The sequence below is a fragment of the Sparus aurata genome, chromosome 11, assembly GCF_900880675.1.
Source record: "Sparus aurata chromosome 11, fSpaAur1.1, whole genome shotgun sequence".
Taxonomy (NCBI): Eukaryota; Metazoa; Chordata; class Actinopteri; order Spariformes; family Sparidae; genus Sparus; species Sparus aurata.
This window is the reverse complement of record NC_044197.1, coordinates 5,528,585-5,547,699: the sequence shown is the minus strand read 5'-3', so window position 1 is coordinate 5,547,699 and position 19,115 is coordinate 5,528,585. Positions and strand designations below refer to the sequence as shown.

Sequence of the window (19,115 nt, the reverse complement as noted above, 5' to 3'; positions counted from 1 at the left end):
TACTAAATTACCTTATTTGATCCAGAATCCTAAAAATAAAGTAGACAGTAAATTAACAGATTTATCCAACGTAAAATGTGCTTTATCTTATTATGCACAATATGCAGGAACAATACATACCACTTCTGCGAGGGCGGAGATGACTTTCCCCAGTGTAGTTAGAGATTTGTTGATATTGGCTCCTTCCTGTGATAGAGCAAGAAAGAGGATGCACTGATTAACTTCCTGAACATGAATCTAGTCATTATGATCCATTCCCATATTCAATATGCAGTCGGGGTTAACTCTTTACCTTAAGCCTCGTCCCTTTGGCTCCAGTAGAATCTGCCCTCTCACTGCCAGCAAGATCCACCAAACTGATTTTGCTGACCTGCAACAAAAAAACCAACAAATAAACTGCAATATATTTACTGACAACAAAAAAAGCTGCAGCAATAGATCTTATCTGGGGGGCAGTTTCATTAAAAAAACAACAACTTTACAGTGTTATCTTTTCATTACAATACGACCTTCAAGCAATCATTGATTTCCAATTTACGACACGATTTAAATCAGGTTCATCAATCAGCTCATAGACAAGCGGAGGCACCGGCTCAATGTTAAACGGGTTTGCTCCTGATGTGATAAAACTCTACCTTCTCAGAGGTATTATCAGTGTCAGCATCGAGGCGTTTCTGAGTGAAGATGATGTTAAAGACGGCGTGTGAGCGACTGCTTGTCTCATTCATGTTGGTGGCAGCCACAGTCCTGCACAGACAGACAGCGAATACATTTTTTGTCAGTTTGTGCAGCAAGGAGGATGTGTCTTTTATAATAACAAAGTAAACAAGTTCCGACAAACACAATCAAGATGAAGAATTTGAGGTGCAAGTAACAGATATAATAACCACTTTATCTGATATGTGTCAGATGTTTTTATGGTGTTTAATTCAGGCCGTAACACATATAAACTCCTGAGTGATGCTGAATAAAGAGCTCCATCACCTGGCCTTGTTGCCAGAGTCCATCAGGTCCTGGATGTCGTTGTAGGAGGTGACAGCCAGCTTTGACAGATCCTCCACGTAAGGTCCCATCAGAGGATGTTCTCGAACACGCAGGTTCCCTTTGTTTTTAGGGTTCAACAAGTCCCGCACACGCTCACAGTAGATTTCCATGTAGCTCACCTGTTCAGATTCATAACATTAGCTTGAATATTCGTAACAGGTGTTGAGTTCAAGTATTCTGCACATATAGTGAACTTGTATTTATATTATTTGCATTAGTAGTATTACTGTAGTGCTTAAATCTCAGGGGCTGCAGATGGAAATGAGCTAGTAGCTAAATTTGGTACATTGCATCTCTTCTTGTGTGATATAAGTGATTTTTGTAAATGGACCCTGATTAATACATTGAATAAATAAAACTATAAATATACATATAACTTACCTCCACAGAATAAGACTTGCTGTTGTCTAAATTGTCACTGATCTTTGTGAAAAGATCTTCACACAGCTGGAAGGAGAAAAATAAAAGAGCATTACTTCCATGATCGGAGAAAAACCTAAAATATTCTTTCATTTCCTTTGTTATGAGCGCTGGTTAAGTAATCATGTGAAGTGTGTACCAGAGGAATGATTCCTTGTTGATCCTTGACATCCTGTTTCCCCATCATGGTGTAGGACTTGCCAGCGCCTGTCTGGCCATAAGCAAAGATGCAGACATTGTATCCCTCGAAAGCGTGCAGCAACATTTCCTCTCCGATGTCTTTGTACACTAGCATCTGAGAGGCATAATTGACGTCCTCGGGCTGTGGACAGAGATCAATTTATCAGCCACTTCCTAAACTTCCTCATAAACCTGTCAAAGGCAGCATGGTGTGATCCACAGATAATGCAAATCATGTGTGTCTCTGTTGGGACGTCTGCACAACATTTGCGCTGTGGGAGTGCAGAAAGACTTACCGAGGTGTGGGACCAGTAGGAGTAATCAAAGTTGAAGCTCTTGTTGTCTTTGGCCTGCTTGGGGTTGATGATGGCTGAAAGACAGGACAAGGAACACGGGTCAGAGGGAGGGTGAGCGCCGCCCACGTGAAACTGTATCTGAGCTGTCGTGTCATGTTGTGCTAATAGAGCTGCGGAAGGCCTTCGTCGCCTTCCTGTGTACCAGCAGAACCTGTCTGTGCAGGAAGTTACGAGTTCGGGGTTTGATTTCAAATTTCAAGGTGACACATTATGAATCAAACTCTATATATAAAAAAAACCCTGTCAGCATATGTGAGCATCTGAGCGACTAGCGCATATCATCAAAAAGAACAAGCTCGTCTGTGGTGCTGTGACGCTGCGACACTCATTACACACCACCTAAAAAAAAAAAAAGACAATTTTTTGCTGTTCTTTTCTTCCTACATCCAAAAGTACACTTTGTCCAGACGGTGGTGCCACATTAAAGGACCATGTCGTTACTTTCAAGGTTCGTATCAGTGGCCATTTTAGGACCGCTCAGGCTCAGCTTGTCAGGCTCAGCTCATATTTCAACGGGTGTCCGATTAGTGGCGCACACATAATCAGTCTACCCGAACAGGAAAACACCTACTCCCATTAGACCTGAATCATTTTCAACTAAATCAACATAGTGCGCTCTTCTTATTGACAATAATAATCCTGGTCTTCCAGACTTACATCCCCTGCATGACCAGTGAAGACTCAAGCAAACCTTCCTAGTTAAATTATAATCCCTGATCAAATCATTTCCTCCTGACGGCTGACTTAACTTGATATTTGATATTTCTGGTCCGTGACCCTCTACAGACAAAGCTCACTTCTTCTTCTGGTTCACTTCACTTGTTAGTTGTGTTATTCCCATTGAGTTATAGAGTTCTTAACCTCTTTAGTGTAGCTGACAGGGCTTGTTTGCAGTATATGTATTTGAAAAGATATCCTATTGCCTCTTTCAGACATGACTTTTGAATTATTCACATCTTATAACTTTTATGCCCACACGCCTGGAATAATAAGACATCTGAGCAACACAAACAAGCAATATTCTCAAAAAAGAAAGCTTACTTTCACCAACCGTCTGTGTGATAGGATGCTGAGGCCTTCTGTCTGTTTATTCTCCACATGAGTTGGAAAGGCATTTACAATTACAATTCACATTGTGTAGTTTAAGGCAAAAATATCCTGTAAATACAAATTACTCTTGTTTTATTCTCAAGGCATCTATCATACTCAAGCACTGAAATCAAAGGGAATTTCGTGTGAACACTACTGCGCTTGGTGGCGTGCCCACTGCCCACCCAAGAACAACATATCTGGTGTGGTCTGGTGATGCCAACTATGAAAACGCTTCCTCCCTGCTCCCAGAGCTCCAGACACCATTTTCTCTACTAATGCAGATACGGTCGATAACAGAGGAAAGGGCCCTGGGCTAAGTACACTCTCAAGTAAGTGTACACACTGTTATTTCCTCTCTACGCTGCTACTGTATTTCCAGCTATGAAATATAGGCCAGTGTGTCTCATTTAGGGTTCAGGTTTCAGACCCATTCCTGACCATGACACGGAGATGAGGCATGATGTGTCCAGGTACTCTGGACGATGGCCAACAATGTGCGTAAGGGCACTAGAGACATACTACAGCTTGCACACAACGCCCTCATTCATATTTATCCAAGTAGCGTACTTTGCACTTAATGAGAACTGTGATAAAATACATGAGGTTTGCTGCAAACCACAGCTACAAAATCAATTTCATTAATCAACTGCAAATGTCCACACCGCTCATTTCCGTTACTGTGCACCGTCTCCTGCAACAAATGGTCCTTTACAGTAATGTGTCATCATGACATCACTTGAAATTCCTGTTAGACCTAAATATTACTCAGGATTAGAAAGACAACTAACACTGACGAAACAATGGTTATTAATCCCTCTAACCATCGCATTTGTCTGTCTGCTGCTGCTTTACAATATCTTGTAAAAAGCAACAATCTACTGTAATACTTTTTATTCTGCAATACTGAAATGTTGCATTAACAAGCATCCCCGCAGTTATTAAAGAAAATGGCTGTTTGAGAGCCCTCTGTGAAAAGCTTCTTCAGATGTGTGTGTCGAAATCTGGATTCCATCAAATAAATCAAATTCACCAAACCACTAAAATAAAAAATACATCACGATAACACTGAATTGGAGCTTCTGCAGTACGACATCCTCTCCTTGCTTACTCATCCCTGACTGTGGCATGATTCATACAAGACAACCCCCCGCACACACACACACAAACACGCACATCGGATGGAGAAGCGCCCTGCTCTCAGAGAAGGTAATTACTTTAGAGCGGCAGTGATTGGCAGCATATATGAGCGTCACGGTGAAACATGGGGCAGGGCTGCCTACTTAAAGTCAAGTCTGTAGCTCGGATGACGTTGACAGAGGTCACAGCTTGCGTGTCGGAGTAATCTCCACCTGAGGCCAGATTCAGCAGCATTTACAGTGCACAAAGCACGTCCTCCATCTTCATCATCATACGCCACTTTATTACCTGTCTGCTCGTTTTCTGATGGAAACGCTTTCAATTACGAGGTGTTCTGTTTGCAGATGACGCTGCGTCTGGAAGCCACGTCATGGAAGGCAAAGGTTATCAGACGAGATACAACAGCAGCCCATTTTTCCTTCTGGTAGTGTTTCTCACAAACCTCGTTACCAGAGGTGGTCAGGAGTTCACTGCATGTGAAGCCAACAACTAAAGTCATTTATCCTAATTATAGTAGATATGATTTATTTTCATTTTAGTTGGCATGCATCATATTTTCAGCTTTTCTTTTTACGGGATATTCCATGTTTGTCTTTGTCACAGCTGCCAGGTCTTCATAATTGTGACTGAGGGATGCTGGTCCGACTGTTACGGGTGACCTGCCCCAGTCAATAGGAGAGGAAATGTGGCTGCGTCAGCAGGTCTGGCAGAGGGGATGTGAACCCACTGACAGAGACTGGAGGAGAGCCACATAGATGCTATATTCAGCAGCAGCACTGTGTGTGTGTGTGTGGGTGGTATGTTGTCTACTGATTCATGCTGGACTTGTATCTGAGTTTACTTTATTTTAGCACTTCAGCAGTCCAATATTAGCATTATAGAGCAGTAAACATTATGCTAATAAGGTCTTTAGATGTGCTGAAATTTAAATGAAGCACCAGGACGCTCAGATCTCCCTGAAATAAATGTAACGTGTTTGAATCTAATATAAGAGATATTTTGAGTCGGTCCAGAAGTATTTTGCTGCAATACAATTAAAATCTATCCACAAAGTATATGCTCCCTGTAGGCTTCTACAGAGAGGCCTACTTTTCCTTCAGGTCTGTCCCCTGCATCTTAATTAAGGTCAGCGTGGGAGGGAAGAGCTCTCAAACAACAAGATTACTGCCATTCTCCAGCTTTGTGGGAACTGGGCTATTGACCCACACATGAGTGTCAGAGAGCACAAAGCAGCGAGCGAGACGCACACAAAAAAACTCCACAACTCCTTCTTTTTCTTCCTTCCCTCAGCCCAGACTACAAAAAGACAAGGGGGCATTTATACCCGCCTCTGTACCCCCTCCAGACACTGCAACCAATGGGCTTTTTCATGACATCAGTCTGCTCACATCCTCCAGTTCACATCCAGAGCTATTGACTCGGTTTGGAAGGGAACGATCTGCTCTGTTGAAAGACCTGCAGCCTCACTGAAAGCGGCTTTGTGGTCTGTGTGGGTCTAACTATCAAGATGCTGTCTAGCACTGCTGACATAATGCTAAACTCAGTTTAATCTCTTGATATTAAGGTAGATTGATAAACAGAATCAGGATTTAGGCCTGATTAAAATCCTTTCACGCGGCCTTGTGAGGGGTGGGGGGCTTCCTTATAGTAAGTTAAAATCAAACCCAAGCTCAAACACTCCCTCATTTAACTGCATGTAGGTGGGATTGGACTCTTGTGTTACTTACATTAGATGTCATAAGTATGTCTTATTTTACTGTAATTGATAAATCAGAAGAAAATGCATTTCTGGAAATACAAACAAACGCCAGAAGCAGCAAAGTGCATGAAATATTTTTGCAGTCAGTTTCGGCTCCTCATCTTTTTCCAGACGAGCGCGCCGCGGTATACGTTGATACACAGCCTGCAGTGCCTTGACAGCATGACTGATGCTGTATACTGTTGAAGGATCCACAGTGCAGTTCGTACTGCAAAACCACTACACTGGTTTCTAAACATATTAGAGAAGGGGAGTGAATGATGCAGTGGATAAACAGGAACTGTCCAAATTAACATAAAGTTAAAAACAAGCAGACACCAAGCTGATTATCGTGGAAGCATGTCGGGGAAATTCAGAAACTCAAGTGCTGGCAAGTCACATGTACTAACATGGCTAACTTGCTTAATTAAAAATGAATTATAAGCTCGAACAGGACGTCTCCAAGGGCATCTCAGTGCTATCCACGCTGTAAATATATTCCCTGTGGATTACAGTGCCTCTGATCTAAGTTTACACTGCTAAAGGAGACACTGCTGACAGCAAAATACTCACTGTCCACTGCTGTAGGGCTCTGTGTCAACGTAATGACACCAATCTTACTGTAGGTTTCATCTAGTCGCCACCAGGCTGTGAACCATTTGAAGGGTTTCCAAAAAAAGGAACTATTCATTTGAGACTCTTTAAAGAAATGTGTTTTTTTTTCAGTCTAGCAGGGAAGCACATCAGAAAATCCAAAAGAAATCACACGGTTAAAATATGACAGCCCAAAAAAAAAGCCACCCAGCTTGATGTCTAGTCACCCATGACATGAGGAAGGAGGGGAGCTGGTGGCTAAATTAGGCCAAACGGTAAATATTTCAGGAAGCCTCATCCATTATTGACAAACGGCTTTACCTTGCTAAGCAGACTACATATCGAGTATCTTTCCAGTCTCATCTCGAACGGTCCTCACTCACTGTGCACTGTATAACCAGAGGAATGTGGACTGCTCTGAACTACACTGAGAAAACACCTGTCCACAAAAAACAAATACGGAAGATTCGACTGGAAACAACTCCAGTTGGATACAAGTACACGATAAGTTACAAGTTTATATGAGTTATTCTAGATGTGCAAAATCATTCTGCATTCTTCCAGATGCATTTGCCATTATTATGCACATTTCATACTTGCACTGTTGGCAGCTTTTAAAGGAGAAATCAATTATAAAATGTTGAGTAAGGAGACATTTTTTAATCTGGCTTAATCTGGCCACATAAGCAAATAACAGGCCTTGTCCTAAATAAATATCAGGGTCAGATATGCAGGAGATTATGTCACCTACAGCATGATGTTCAAGAGATTCCATCTCGACAGCCGGGCCTGCAGCTCGGTCTATTTAGTGACTGAAAAATTGACTCAATGGTGATTAGACAGTCGTCAATCTTGCAGACAAGCTCAACAGGGTGACATTACTCCGTAGACAGATCAAAATTATCTCCTACAGTATCTCAATAACCCGCCTCTGAAATTAAAGATGATTCCAAATTGATTTTCTGCTGATATCACATCTTAGAATAAATCAGGGTTGGGCGATGTGGCCCTAAAATAATATTGTGATACATGACATAGCCTAAAAAGCTTGATATAGTGACTAAATTGGTAAAGGCAAGTATCAAAAAGAGTAAAACAGTCTGGTAAGTTCAGGAAATTACATCACTTTACTGTAACGCAGCCTTTAAAACCAGGAAAAGACAACACTTCAGATTTAACGATATCCAAAATCTAAGATGATCGTCTCATATCGCGATAACGATCTACTGCCCAGCCCTAGATGCGTCTTGCTTGTTCACAGATTTGCAGAGTCACCACTGGTACTATGCACTGAGAATGTTAATTTCAGTTATCCCCTTCACAAGAGGTGGAAAAAGGTCAAGGTCAGAGACGCCTGAGCCCATCACTCCTGGTGGAAGAATATATCAAATAGAAGACTAAACATACCATCATTAGTCAACAGAACACACAAACAGCAGGTGAATTATAAGCTCTTGTCGCAGTACTTACTGGTGGTGTTTCCAGTCATCTGAATGATGCATTTGCTTTCTTTTCCGATCTCCCTTGAATTGAAGGGGCGGACTCGCACCGCCACCTTCACAGAGGCCCCTGCCATGGTGCTGTCTTCCTAGCACCTCGGGGTGCCTTCGTTAGTGCCCAGGTGTAGGGCCCGGCAGGTCTGTAGGAGGGAGCAGATAGGGAATTAGTGCCTGATGGAGATAGCAGTTGGCCGATATCGTCGATTAGCCTTTCACAGATTTGTAGGTATCTGCGCATGTGTTGTCTGATACGCACTGATATGAAAACTTTGAAGCGGTAAAACGATGCTTGTGATGATTTATTATTATTAAATTCCAGTCAAAGTTTACTGTTCCAGGGCCCTGATTTCATTTGTGACGATAAAGTTTCCTACTGAGCTGTAAAATATCCGGCATCTGTTAGATTTGTTGATCACAAGTGTTTAAAAAACAGCCGAAATATTGATTAGAATTAGAATAGAATTAGATTTATATCATATTGTTGTCTGCATCAGCCCCAAAAATCAGATATCAGTACCTAGATTGTTTTCTCGCTACGTTAATGCCACACTGCAATAGACTTATCCACCTTTCTGGCATGTGTTATATTATGATGTAATGACTCTGCTATATTTTCTTTTTTTTTTCTCATTCGTGTTAAAAATTGTAAGAGCCGAATATTACACCTTACGGTTGACGAGATGGGCACAATAGAAAGGGCAGGGCTGCGGAGCTGTAACATGAAAAGACCATGCACGGTCAGCTACAGCCAAGGGGAGATGGATAATACAGCCAGCAGTGACAAAAGAAGTGCAGCAGCAGCTAAATGTCAGGCTATTTCCCTGGATGACAATGGCACTGAAACCAGCCACAAATCCAGGCTCTGGCTCCATTCAGCAGCTCTGTTTCATTAAAAAAAAAAAAAAAAAAAAGCTCTCAACTCGTCATACTGCTCCAAAAAGCCTAAACATGGAACATTAAATCACTGTTGGGTGTGTGTTGTGGGTGTATCAAGAGCCAGCATGACTCATCATCCGTGCCGATCAAATTACAACGATTTAATGTTTTCATCAATAAGCTTTAAGAGTGAGCGAGATGATACGATTATCTTTCATTGCATGTCTCGAGTCTAACTGCACGCATTATACGACTATCAGGATTTATAGCATATGAATAAAAGGAGAAGCGTATTTCTTGGACTTAATATACGCCCAAGATTTGGGCAAATTTCGATATTCAGAGTACGTTTCTATGGTTTGTGACTCAGACGTCTGTCGTCATAATTGAGCGTTGTAAATCTGCTGTGTCACCCCGCTTCCTGGTACATCCTCTACAGCTGGCACCTAACACAGATTCATTTGCGAGATGTGTGCGAGCAAACGTGTGGAAAAAAAACAGTATTTAATGTCTGTCGACCGTCCTGTTCATTTTCGGGAAAGAAAAAACACGATTTATGAACAAAATAGCCGAAAAAACGCCGGAGATTTAAGGTCAGTGTCGAGATTGTTTTGATAATCTTGAGGTGAGGTGATGAAGTCGAGACTCAGGTGCTTAAAAAGCGCATCTTGTGTTCGTCCCACTGCAACAGAAAATCTCATATAAAGGCTATAAATGTAGACAGTACTTGGAAGTTCTGGAAAATATCAATCTCCTCCAACATCCATGACTATAATCTTCTCCCACAGATGCTCAGACCAATCAGCTGATGATGCAGCTCAGCTGGGCGGCCACCATCTTCCCGGTGACAAAGGCTAATGTCATAAACACCATGCTGGTGTGTACTATATCTGACAGCTGGATACAATTTCACCTTAACTCTCATTTAAAAAAAAAAATGCACATATTAAAGCTTTAACTGTTTTTTTGTTTTTTTTAATTATCATTTTAAGCATGACTGTAAAGCCACACACACACACACACACACACACAGGTAAACACTGGCTTTTGGTCCCATATACCTGACTTAAAATCTTAAATTCACTGCAGAAATAAATACTTCCTGCGTCATTTTTCACAGCTTATGAACACAAAATGTCTCCAAATTAACAGCCTCGTTGTTACCTTTCGTAACTCAGTGACAGGGGGCATTTATTCCTGTGTCATTCTCGCAGAATAAAACCACATTTAATTAAAAACAAAACGCGACATAATAACATGACAGTACATGTATCGTTCCTGTGTCATAAAGCGGCTTTAATGTCACTCTTGTCTCTTTATCTTTACCGACGTTGACAGCCTCTTCAATGGCCGCACCCTATGCCCATCTCTTCCCAGGAGATTTAACACTAGGTAAATAAAGGCTGTCTCATTAAAACTGCATGACTAAATGAAAAGAATAGGAAATAAAAAGGTGAACCTACCTCCGCAGTGCTGGTCACGTCTCACTCCCCCGTGTGCAGACGGTGTTTGTCGTGCTCGACCGCTTTATTATCCTCCTCCAGGTCTGACAGACACCAGCTACCAGCCTCTCCTCTCCATGAAAACGGCTCCGGCTCAACTCACCGAGCGCCGACAGCGTCTCGCACCCGACAAGCCCACCCCCCTCCTGGCCTGCCCTGCCCTGCCTCGCCTCGGCAGAAATGTGACCCGGGTCGGTTGTGAGTGTTTTTTTTTGGATGACCAGCCACTTCTTCACACCCCAGAGCGGTCAAAATGGCTCTCTCTCGTCTCCCTGTCTCTGGTAAGGATGCTCGAGCTCCACTGAGCCGGTGACATCACCACCGAGGGAGGTAACAGCATCAATGCAGTAGTGGGAAGAGGGAGGAGGGAGAGAGAGGAGGGAGGAGGGAGGGAGAGGAGGAGGATGATGAAGGGTGGGGATATTAGTATCCTTGAAACACCTCATATAAAGACTGCTGTTGTGTTTCATGCAAAGTTAAATACAGAAAATAAAGAAAAACAGCAGCATTTTCCCCATCTGAGGGCTTAAAGTTGCCCTCCAGGATTGTGTTCTTGAACGCAGCACACAAGAGGAGAATGAAATGATTGTCTGAAAAGGGTTTAGTAGGTCAGGCCGGGGACATCAAGCTGAGAGGAGACAGACAACCTCGCACACAGCAGCGTCTCTGCACCGTGGAAACTGAAACACACAATGAGCCAGCTCAGAGCACAGCGACGGGACTATAAGTAGTAGAAATATTATCATGTTTGCCTTTTTGTAAGTGTTGCTCCTGTGTGTGGGGCCTCTTTCTGGACTAATGTGGCTGACTGCATTGCAGTTTAGAGGGTTTTTTTTGTGCGTGTGCCTGCACCCCCGCCCGTCTACTGCAGCAAATACTCAAAACTTAAAAGGTTAGGCACCCAAATCGTAATGGTCTTTCACGCATTTTGACTGGTCATAGCAGGAAATGCACGGGTGCTAGCTTGAAAGGTGCACTATGTAGCTTTTTTAGAAGAGAAAGATCTTCATTAACTGATTTTTTTAATCACTGAATGGTAAATGGTAAATGGACGTGCATTTATATCGCACTTTTCCAGTCTGCTGGCCACTCGAAGAGCTTTACAACACTTGTCACATTCACCCATTCACACACACATTGATACACTGATGGCAGAGGCTTCCATGCAAGGTGCCAACTAAACATCAGGAGCAATTTGGGGTTCAGTGTCTTGCTCAAGGACACTACGACATGCAGCTCAGCTCAGCCTGGGGGAGCCGGGTTTCCGAACCAGCGACCTTCCAATCCGCTCTAGCCCATGAGCTACAGCTGCCCCTGAATAAACAAACTATCTTTGTTTTCATGATTGAATAAGCTGAATAAACAAACTGACCTTAAAGGACAACACCATTTCATGCTGTTTTACTTTGTTTATACGTGGCGGACCCTGCCACATTTTCTAGCTCCGAACAGTGTTCTGGGGACCTTGTTTTCTTCTAAGTACAGCTTGTTTATTCAGTCATGGATACACTAAATATTTCTGGGTTTCTATTAATACCCCACTAATTTTGTAAATATCAAAATGATGTGGTGAAATTTCTTCTCCGAAATTACGTAGTGCCCCTTTAATGATGTCCCACCATGACCTTTAAACTGAAGTAATGTAATGTTTACAGGTCTTGGGGAGTACAACTACATATGTGGGGTAGTAGTATTCAGTCTTTTGTGGCTCCAGATGAAGCTGCAAGTAATCTGATAAATCGACTCCAGTGATGTCACTCAGTGGCTAAGTTGCATTGTGGGTAATGTAGGTGCCAGGTATTAAAAACGAACAATTGGTGGAATAAAAATTTGATATCTCTGGTTCAGCGGTGTCTACATTACCCACAATGCTTAGCTATCACTGTCACACTTAGCCATTAAGTGACATCAGTGGAGGCAATTTATCTGATAACATTCAGCCACAAAAGGCTTTATATCACTTTTTTTCCACACATGCAGTTCTACTCCCCAAGACCAGTAAACACACTATAATGTGTAGATTTGGTGAAGTTACCTTTAAATCATATCAGGTGTTCACTGTAATGGAAATAGAAATGAATAGAAAGATTAATTAAAGCTGCAAGCAGCGATGATCAGGCCCTCGCCGCCCACGTACGTCGGGTTGTGGTGCTGTTGGAGGGCACGCATGTATTGGACATTGTCTGAATTGGTGGAATAACACTGCCTCTGTCCACTATGTGGCGCTAGAGATAACCCATCAATTAAATATCATGTTGTTGTGTATGATGTGGAGAAAACAACCTGTAAATGTCATATAAATCAGGTGATGTTTGTCTGCACTGCTAATGGCTGAGAGTAAAATAGCGTTGCCTTCTTTATAAAATGTATGTGTTACGTGTGAGAGAAAGTGTGTGTGTGTGTGTGTGCGTGGCTTGTGGTTTAACTTCTGCTAGGTTTTGCTTGCATTTATTGTGTAAAGCACTGTGTGCTACGTTATTTGTATGAAAAGTGCTATATAAATAAAGTCTGATTGGTTGATATGAGGCTGACTTCCTGTGTCCAGTGGGTGGCGCTATGGATATGACACTGATGTATAGATGTATTCAAAGCCAAACCCTCTACATGTGTGACCAACTTGGTGCAGATGGGAAAGTGTATGTTGGAGTTATAAGGGCTTCCTGCTTTATAGTGAAACATCGAAATCGAGCACACTGTCATGCCCACCAGGGATAACGGAGACAAAAGATAACAGAGGCGCTGATGTTCACTCGGACCCTGATAAAATGGAAAAACTTGGCGGAGTAAACTAGAAGTACTTCAAACTTGTACTTAGATACACTAGTTAAGTAAATGTACATGGTTACATTCCATATCTGAATATTGGTATTAAATCATGGAGGGTTAAGACTCTAAAGCTTAATGTCACCCAGGTGTCCCCAGTGTTTGGAGACAACTGCTTGTACTGTGCTTTTATTTTGAAAACAATGATATATAATTCCAATTTCTCTCCCTCTTAGGTTCCTCTGAGTTGAGGCAGCTGCACTCTGGAGTCTGCAGCGGGCTCTTCAATGGTGGTGAGATTGCAGTTTGCTTTGCGCATGACAGAAAAAACGAAGGACCAATCCTTCAAAACACACATCAGATAAGAGATATTCATATCCTTTATTTAAATAATGTATCTCAGCCGAGTATGAAAAGTAAAAGTACTCATTGTGCAGTGGTAGATCACAAAGACTCTCCCCTGTTGATCATTTACATAAACACAATTATTTTTGTGTTGTAGGTTTTGTAGAATAAAAAAAAATTAAAAATGAATACATTTTCATATATTTACAGAACATTCATCTGAAAGTCAGGTTCAAAATCTTCATTTCATTTGTTGACATATTACAGTCAAAGGTTTTGTGCAGTGGGATTTCTATTTTTATCGCTCAAAAATTTATGTTACTAAGGTGTTGTTCCAGGTAATTATCACTAACTGTCACTCAGGTGCAGTCAAACTCATTTTCGCGTCTGAAATAAGTCCCGCCCACAGTTGACGACAGCAGGTGGTGCGCGCCAAAGATTCTGTATGGCTCATTTCGCGCGCGAAAATTAGACCCGCCCACGGATCAGTGAGTTCGCGTAAAGTTTAAATGTCGCTGTCTGATCCTGAGTTTGATCAGAACAGCGCTGCTCAGAGGACTACTACAAGGTATGTAAACTATTCTGTGTTAATCTGCTTTATTTGTACAGTTACCCACTCAGTAAAGGTATAATTAATCTGTGTGGGTGGTCGACTCAGGAGTGTTATTATTGACCTCTCTCCAGGTAGATTAACTTTAATGTTACCTGCCCATATCAGTGAGTTTAAGCTAGTTATAACAGCCATGTGTTGGCTCAGCACAGAAAGAGAGCCAGCCTCTCTGAGGTTTGTTTTTGCCTTAAATGTTTCTGAACTAACTCTAAACAGGAAGCTGGAGACTTCTCATCAAACTGAAAAGTGTTGAGGTAAATTCGGCCGGAATATAATCCTCTAACCACATCGAATTAAATGCGTTATCAATGTTGTGTTTCGAAAGGTGCACCGAACCTCATTGGGACTTTAAATGTTTTTTCTCTGTCGTGCTTATAACCAGAACAATGCCGCAGTTAATTAAATTTGGGACACTATCTTAAAACAAGTGGCTGGTTTTGGTAAAGTCGGCATGAAACATTAATTAATTTATTGATTTTTTAGCATCAAACATTGTCTGCTAACTTTAGCTGTAGAGTAGAATGGCTATGGTCGCTGTTAGCTAGCTGACTTTAAAGTTGTACAGGGTTTGTGAAAGCAGCGGCTCTGTTTCCTGTATTAACTGGCGACGACACATGAACCATGTATTGACAGTATGACGAGCGTTTAAAGACATCTGAGTCATTTTCTCGTCGTGTTATTACAGACAGGTTTACACGTTAGCTAACTGTGTGTCTGTGGTGGAGAGTGTTAGCATGTAGCCATGATCCTGATGGTCATATTACCACTGTAGATCTGAATAAACAGCTCTGAATGCAGCACAGTTAGCTAACAGGGCGCATGTGTTGTTTAATCATGTCTGAGTAGGTTAGCCTCTCTCCATCTCTTATCACAATAATGAAGCTAACAGCAGCTCAGTGAGAGGTTTATACCAGCAGCTGATATGAAATATTCCTGAAGTACTGCCTGTAATATCAGAAGGCAGACAGATAAAAGGTCATTTTGTGCAGCTAGAGTAGTTTATGTGCTCATTATGCAGCCTCATTGTACTCATTGACTCCCTGTGTGTGAAAAGATAGACTTTACTGGTCTATAAAGCACTAAATGTTCTCAGGAGTGAACACATTTAGTTTACTTCTATAGGGTTATTTAACATGTTTGTTCTGATACAGTTGTTTAAAAAAGGTAGAAACTTAACTGATGTAAAACTGTCAGCTCATCTAAGTCAGGGAATAAAACACAACTGTTCACTGTGGCTTTCAAATAAGTAAATTAATTTAGTGCATTTTTTTTTATCTGTAGCTAATTACATTTGCTTTTTTTCCCCTTCTGTCTTTCGGATGCTGTTGTAATGTCTCAATGTGAGGTTTTATTCAAGTGAAGATTTTTAGATCTCAACTTTCAGGTCTCTACACCTTGTTTTAAACTGAGTACTTACTAATACAAAATAGAAAACAGGACCTGAAATAAATCCAAAAGGTATTTTAGTCAAGATAGTTTACAGGCTCCTCCTCAGCTTGCACCAGTAATTGTCAGTCATTTTTCCACTCTCCCCTAACCTATTTGGTTTCAGCGAATTCAATCCAAGCCTAAATATGCTCCATGACCTTTGATTATAAATGTACATGTTTTATGTGATCACAGTAAAGGGAAAGGTTCTTGTTTTTTATGTATTAAATATGATCTTAACATAAATGTGTTATTTCTATTTCAGGAGTCTAGCCCTGAGAGGCCTCAGGACTTCCACCAAGGCATGGTGGAGCTGAGCTTCACCCCTGAACAGAACAGTCCTGAACAGTCTCACTGCCTCTCACACCTCAAGGTAAAAAGCATCTTATGTACAGAACCATTCAATTATACTTATGCTTTGTGTTGTAAACAACAAAAGAGACCATGCTAACATATAAAGTCTAGGGTCATACTGTAAATTGTGTGAATGTGCAGGTTTGTGTGAAATGACAGAAACTCCAAGAAGCTGTGGTGGAAGCTGGACAGGAGTCCCCTTCTCAGACCTTCATGTAGTCATGATGTGGTATTAAAGTGCTTCCTCCTCTCCCGCAGTGAATTGTTGGAGCTGTCTGCTGCGATCCCGTTAGCACTGCACTGAGTTTGGTGTTCAGAACTGTGCAGAAAGTTGACCAAGAAGCAGCTTCAAGTGGAGCGAACTTTGAGGAGAGATGCCTTGTTTCACAGAAACCAAACAAAGGTCAGTGCCTGCAATGGAGGTGCCAGAATTAAAGGCAGAGTACGTAAGATATGTCAGGTGCTGTTTATTAACACACAAGTGATCAGAATCAGAATCAGAAATGCCTTTATTAGTCCCGCAAATGGGGCAACTATTTAACAATGTCACAGTAGGCCTTATTATCAGATTTTCTTGCGTACTCTGCCTTTAATTTGTGTTCCTCTCTATAAAAAATTAATTTAAAATGATTCCAAAATGGCAAAAAAGTGATTTTTAAGTGACCTTAATAGGAGATAAAAGAAGAAGAGGTAGCATTTTAAATGTGTTGTTTTACTGAGAGGAAAAAACACCTAAATACATGCTATTGCTCTCTTTATATAAAGTATTTAACATGTGTATATACACCGTCAGCCAAAACATTGAAACACTGACAGGTGAAGTGAGCATCGAGCATCTTGTTACAATCAAATGTTCTGCTGGAAACCCTTGAGTTCTGGCATTTATGTGGACGCCTCTTTGACGAGTATCATCCACCCAAACATCGTTGCAGACCAAGTACACCCCCTCATGGCAACAGCACTCCTCAGTGGCAGTGGCCCCCCTGCAGGACAGTGCACCTGCAACACAGCAGAAATGGCTCAGGGATGGTCTGATGAACCTGACAAAGAACTCAAGGCATTGAACTGGCCTTTGAATTCTTCAGATCCCAATCAGTTGAGCATCTGTGGGATGTGCCAGAGCCAAGTCCCATCCATGTTGGGGCCCCCATGGATTGTTCTTGGCTCATGGTACATCCAATGGACGCTCAGCTGGATTAAGATCTGGGGAATTTAGAGCCCAGGTTGACACTTTGAGCTCTTTGACATGTTCCTTGGGTCGTTACTGAGCAGTTTTTGCAGTGATGCAGCTGCATTGTCCTGCTTGGGGCCACTGCCATTGAGCAGTGTCATTGCCATGAGCGGCCACACTTGGTCTGCAGCGGTGTTTGGGTGAGTGGTGCTTATCAAAGAGGACTCCACGTGAATGCTGGGACTCAGGGTTTCCCAGCAGAACATGGCATTGTCACAAGATGATCAATGGTATTTATTTAATCTGTCAATGGTTTTAATCTTGTGGTGGATCGTTGTAAGTATACAGTAAGTGATCAGATCAGAATAAAACATTTCCTTTATTAGACCCACAAGTTGGGAAGATTGTGCGTCACAGGAGCCAGAGGACAGTTCAATATAACAATAAATAATAGTAATAGTAGAAAAATAAACAATACAACAAAAAAGGTAAGAGGAAGAGCTAGAGCTAGAGCAGAAATAGAATAGTATACAGTGTTATTATAAATGCTATGGGCAGTGTATTGTTATTAATAGATAACAAATATGACTATGATTCTAGAGGATTGTAAAGTCTCATTCACAGGTTGTTGAATACTGATGATTTGGGTTGGCAGACACCACTATGGTGTCCGATTCTTTGTGCTCATTCTAGTTCAGTCTTGTTTTGGTTCAGCAGTAGTTTTTAAGAAAGCAGCGTCCGAATTTCGCTCTCAGATGTGGCGCATGTCTCACTGTGACTTTCCTCCTTGATTGCCCCTCTAGGTTCCGCTTGACTGATTGTTAGTTTGTTGTTGTCCTACTGATTGAATTGAAGGTTTGTTTTTGGTTCTTGTACATCTCCACTCGAGCATGCAACTGTGCGTTCAGAGACTGCTTGATAAGCTTTATGAAGCCTTTGAAGTTGCTGTCTTGCTGCAGAAACATTGTGGTTTGTGGTACGGAGCTTCTCAAGCTAACAGTATTAGATAAACTATGTTGAGCATGGCAAGCTATGACAACCAGCTCACCATCCTAGAGTTCTAGGGACAAAAGCTCAGTGACAGCAAACCAGTTGTTAGTGGTCTGCCAGGCAAAGCTGGTGTTATCATTGTAAGTTACAGGTTAACTTGACCTACTTGACTTCAGCTATCTTCAATGGCAAATGCCCGAGTGCTGTCCTTCAGAGCTGTAAGCTGTGGTTTCCATGAATGGCAGAAATCAGGCCTTTGATCAGCTGCTGGTATTGGTCATAGCATATCCTACGAGCCTTTGTGCGTTCCCGCCAACTTACAGGCACCTGTTGTTACATACCTATGGTTGGTAGAAGCGTGCACAAAGTGTGCGTGTTTAGTTTGGGCCTAGTGCCTGGCTAGGGACATGCTCAGGGCCACGGTAGAAGCTAGCCTGACGCCAGTGAAGCGGTTCGGGTCACTGCCCTCATCTGTCCATGACGAGATGCACTAGCGACCTCAGTGAGCATGGTCATGTGAAGCCTTTGCCTTGAAGATAATGTTGAACCTCTGTGATAAAACAAAATGAAAGAAATTGCAAGAATGATTTTTTTTTTTTGCAACTGTGTGCAACAGCATCCTGCTTGATAACACCATGCAGAGATCATTACAAAGCTTTTAAAGGGCCCTCGGCCTCAGTGCCCAGCAGGTCACTAATAAGGATCCGATTGTGCTGTGGCGACGTTTTTGGTTTAGAAGCAGTTGTTGTGGTCATGTTTATGGTAAAAGTGCAGCGAACTGATAGCTACAAACAGCTTGTGCGGTTGTTTGTTTGTCTGTTTTTTTGATCTGGTATCTGACTGCTATTGGTAATATTGGTATCCTATGAGCACTCCTTGATGGCAGTGCCCCCCTGCAGGACAGGCCACCTGCAACACTGCAGAAACGGATCAGGAATGGTCCGATGAACCTGAACTGGCCTTTGAATTCCTCAGATCCCAAACCAGTTGACCATCTGTGGGATGCACCAGAGCCA

At 42.0% G+C, this 19,115-nt stretch overlaps 2 protein-coding genes across 17 annotated transcripts in view; one reads left to right on the top strand and one right to left on the bottom strand.

Moving 5' to 3' along the window:
- Positions 1–10,797, bottom strand: part of kif1aa (kinesin family member 1Aa) — a 37,157-nt gene extending 26,360 nt beyond the window's left edge. For 12 of the 16 annotated variants that reach the window (XM_030432548.1, XM_030432549.1, XM_030432553.1 and 9 more), the window contains exons 1-10: positions 10,400–10,797; positions 8,032–8,200; positions 1,941–2,014; positions 1,604–1,786; positions 1,426–1,491; positions 985–1,163; positions 636–747; positions 293–370; positions 121–186; positions 12–29 (exon numbers count right to left, since the gene is read on the bottom strand). In XM_030432548.1, coding sequence (XP_030288408.1) covers positions 12–29; positions 121–186; positions 293–370; positions 636–747; positions 985–1,163; positions 1,426–1,491; positions 1,604–1,786; positions 1,941–2,014; positions 8,032–8,137 — 882 coding nt within the window. In that variant the 5' untranslated portion in view covers positions 8,138–8,200; positions 10,400–10,797. The remainder of the gene's footprint in view (positions 1–11; positions 30–120; positions 187–292; positions 371–635; positions 748–984; positions 1,164–1,425; positions 1,492–1,603; positions 1,787–1,940; positions 2,015–8,031; positions 8,201–10,399) is intronic. The other 4 variants (XM_030432558.1, XM_030432559.1, XM_030432563.1 and 1 more) reach the window with 1 other exon arrangement.
- A 3,218-nt stretch (positions 10,798–14,015) lies between these two features.
- Positions 14,016–19,115, top strand: part of LOC115591212 (allantoinase, mitochondrial) — a 29,474-nt gene continuing 24,374 nt past the window's right edge. The window contains exons 1-3 of the mRNA XM_030432994.1: positions 14,016–14,114; positions 15,850–15,957; positions 16,197–16,341. The gene's annotated coding sequence lies outside the window, so the exon portion shown is untranslated. The remainder of the gene's footprint in view (positions 14,115–15,849; positions 15,958–16,196; positions 16,342–19,115) is intronic.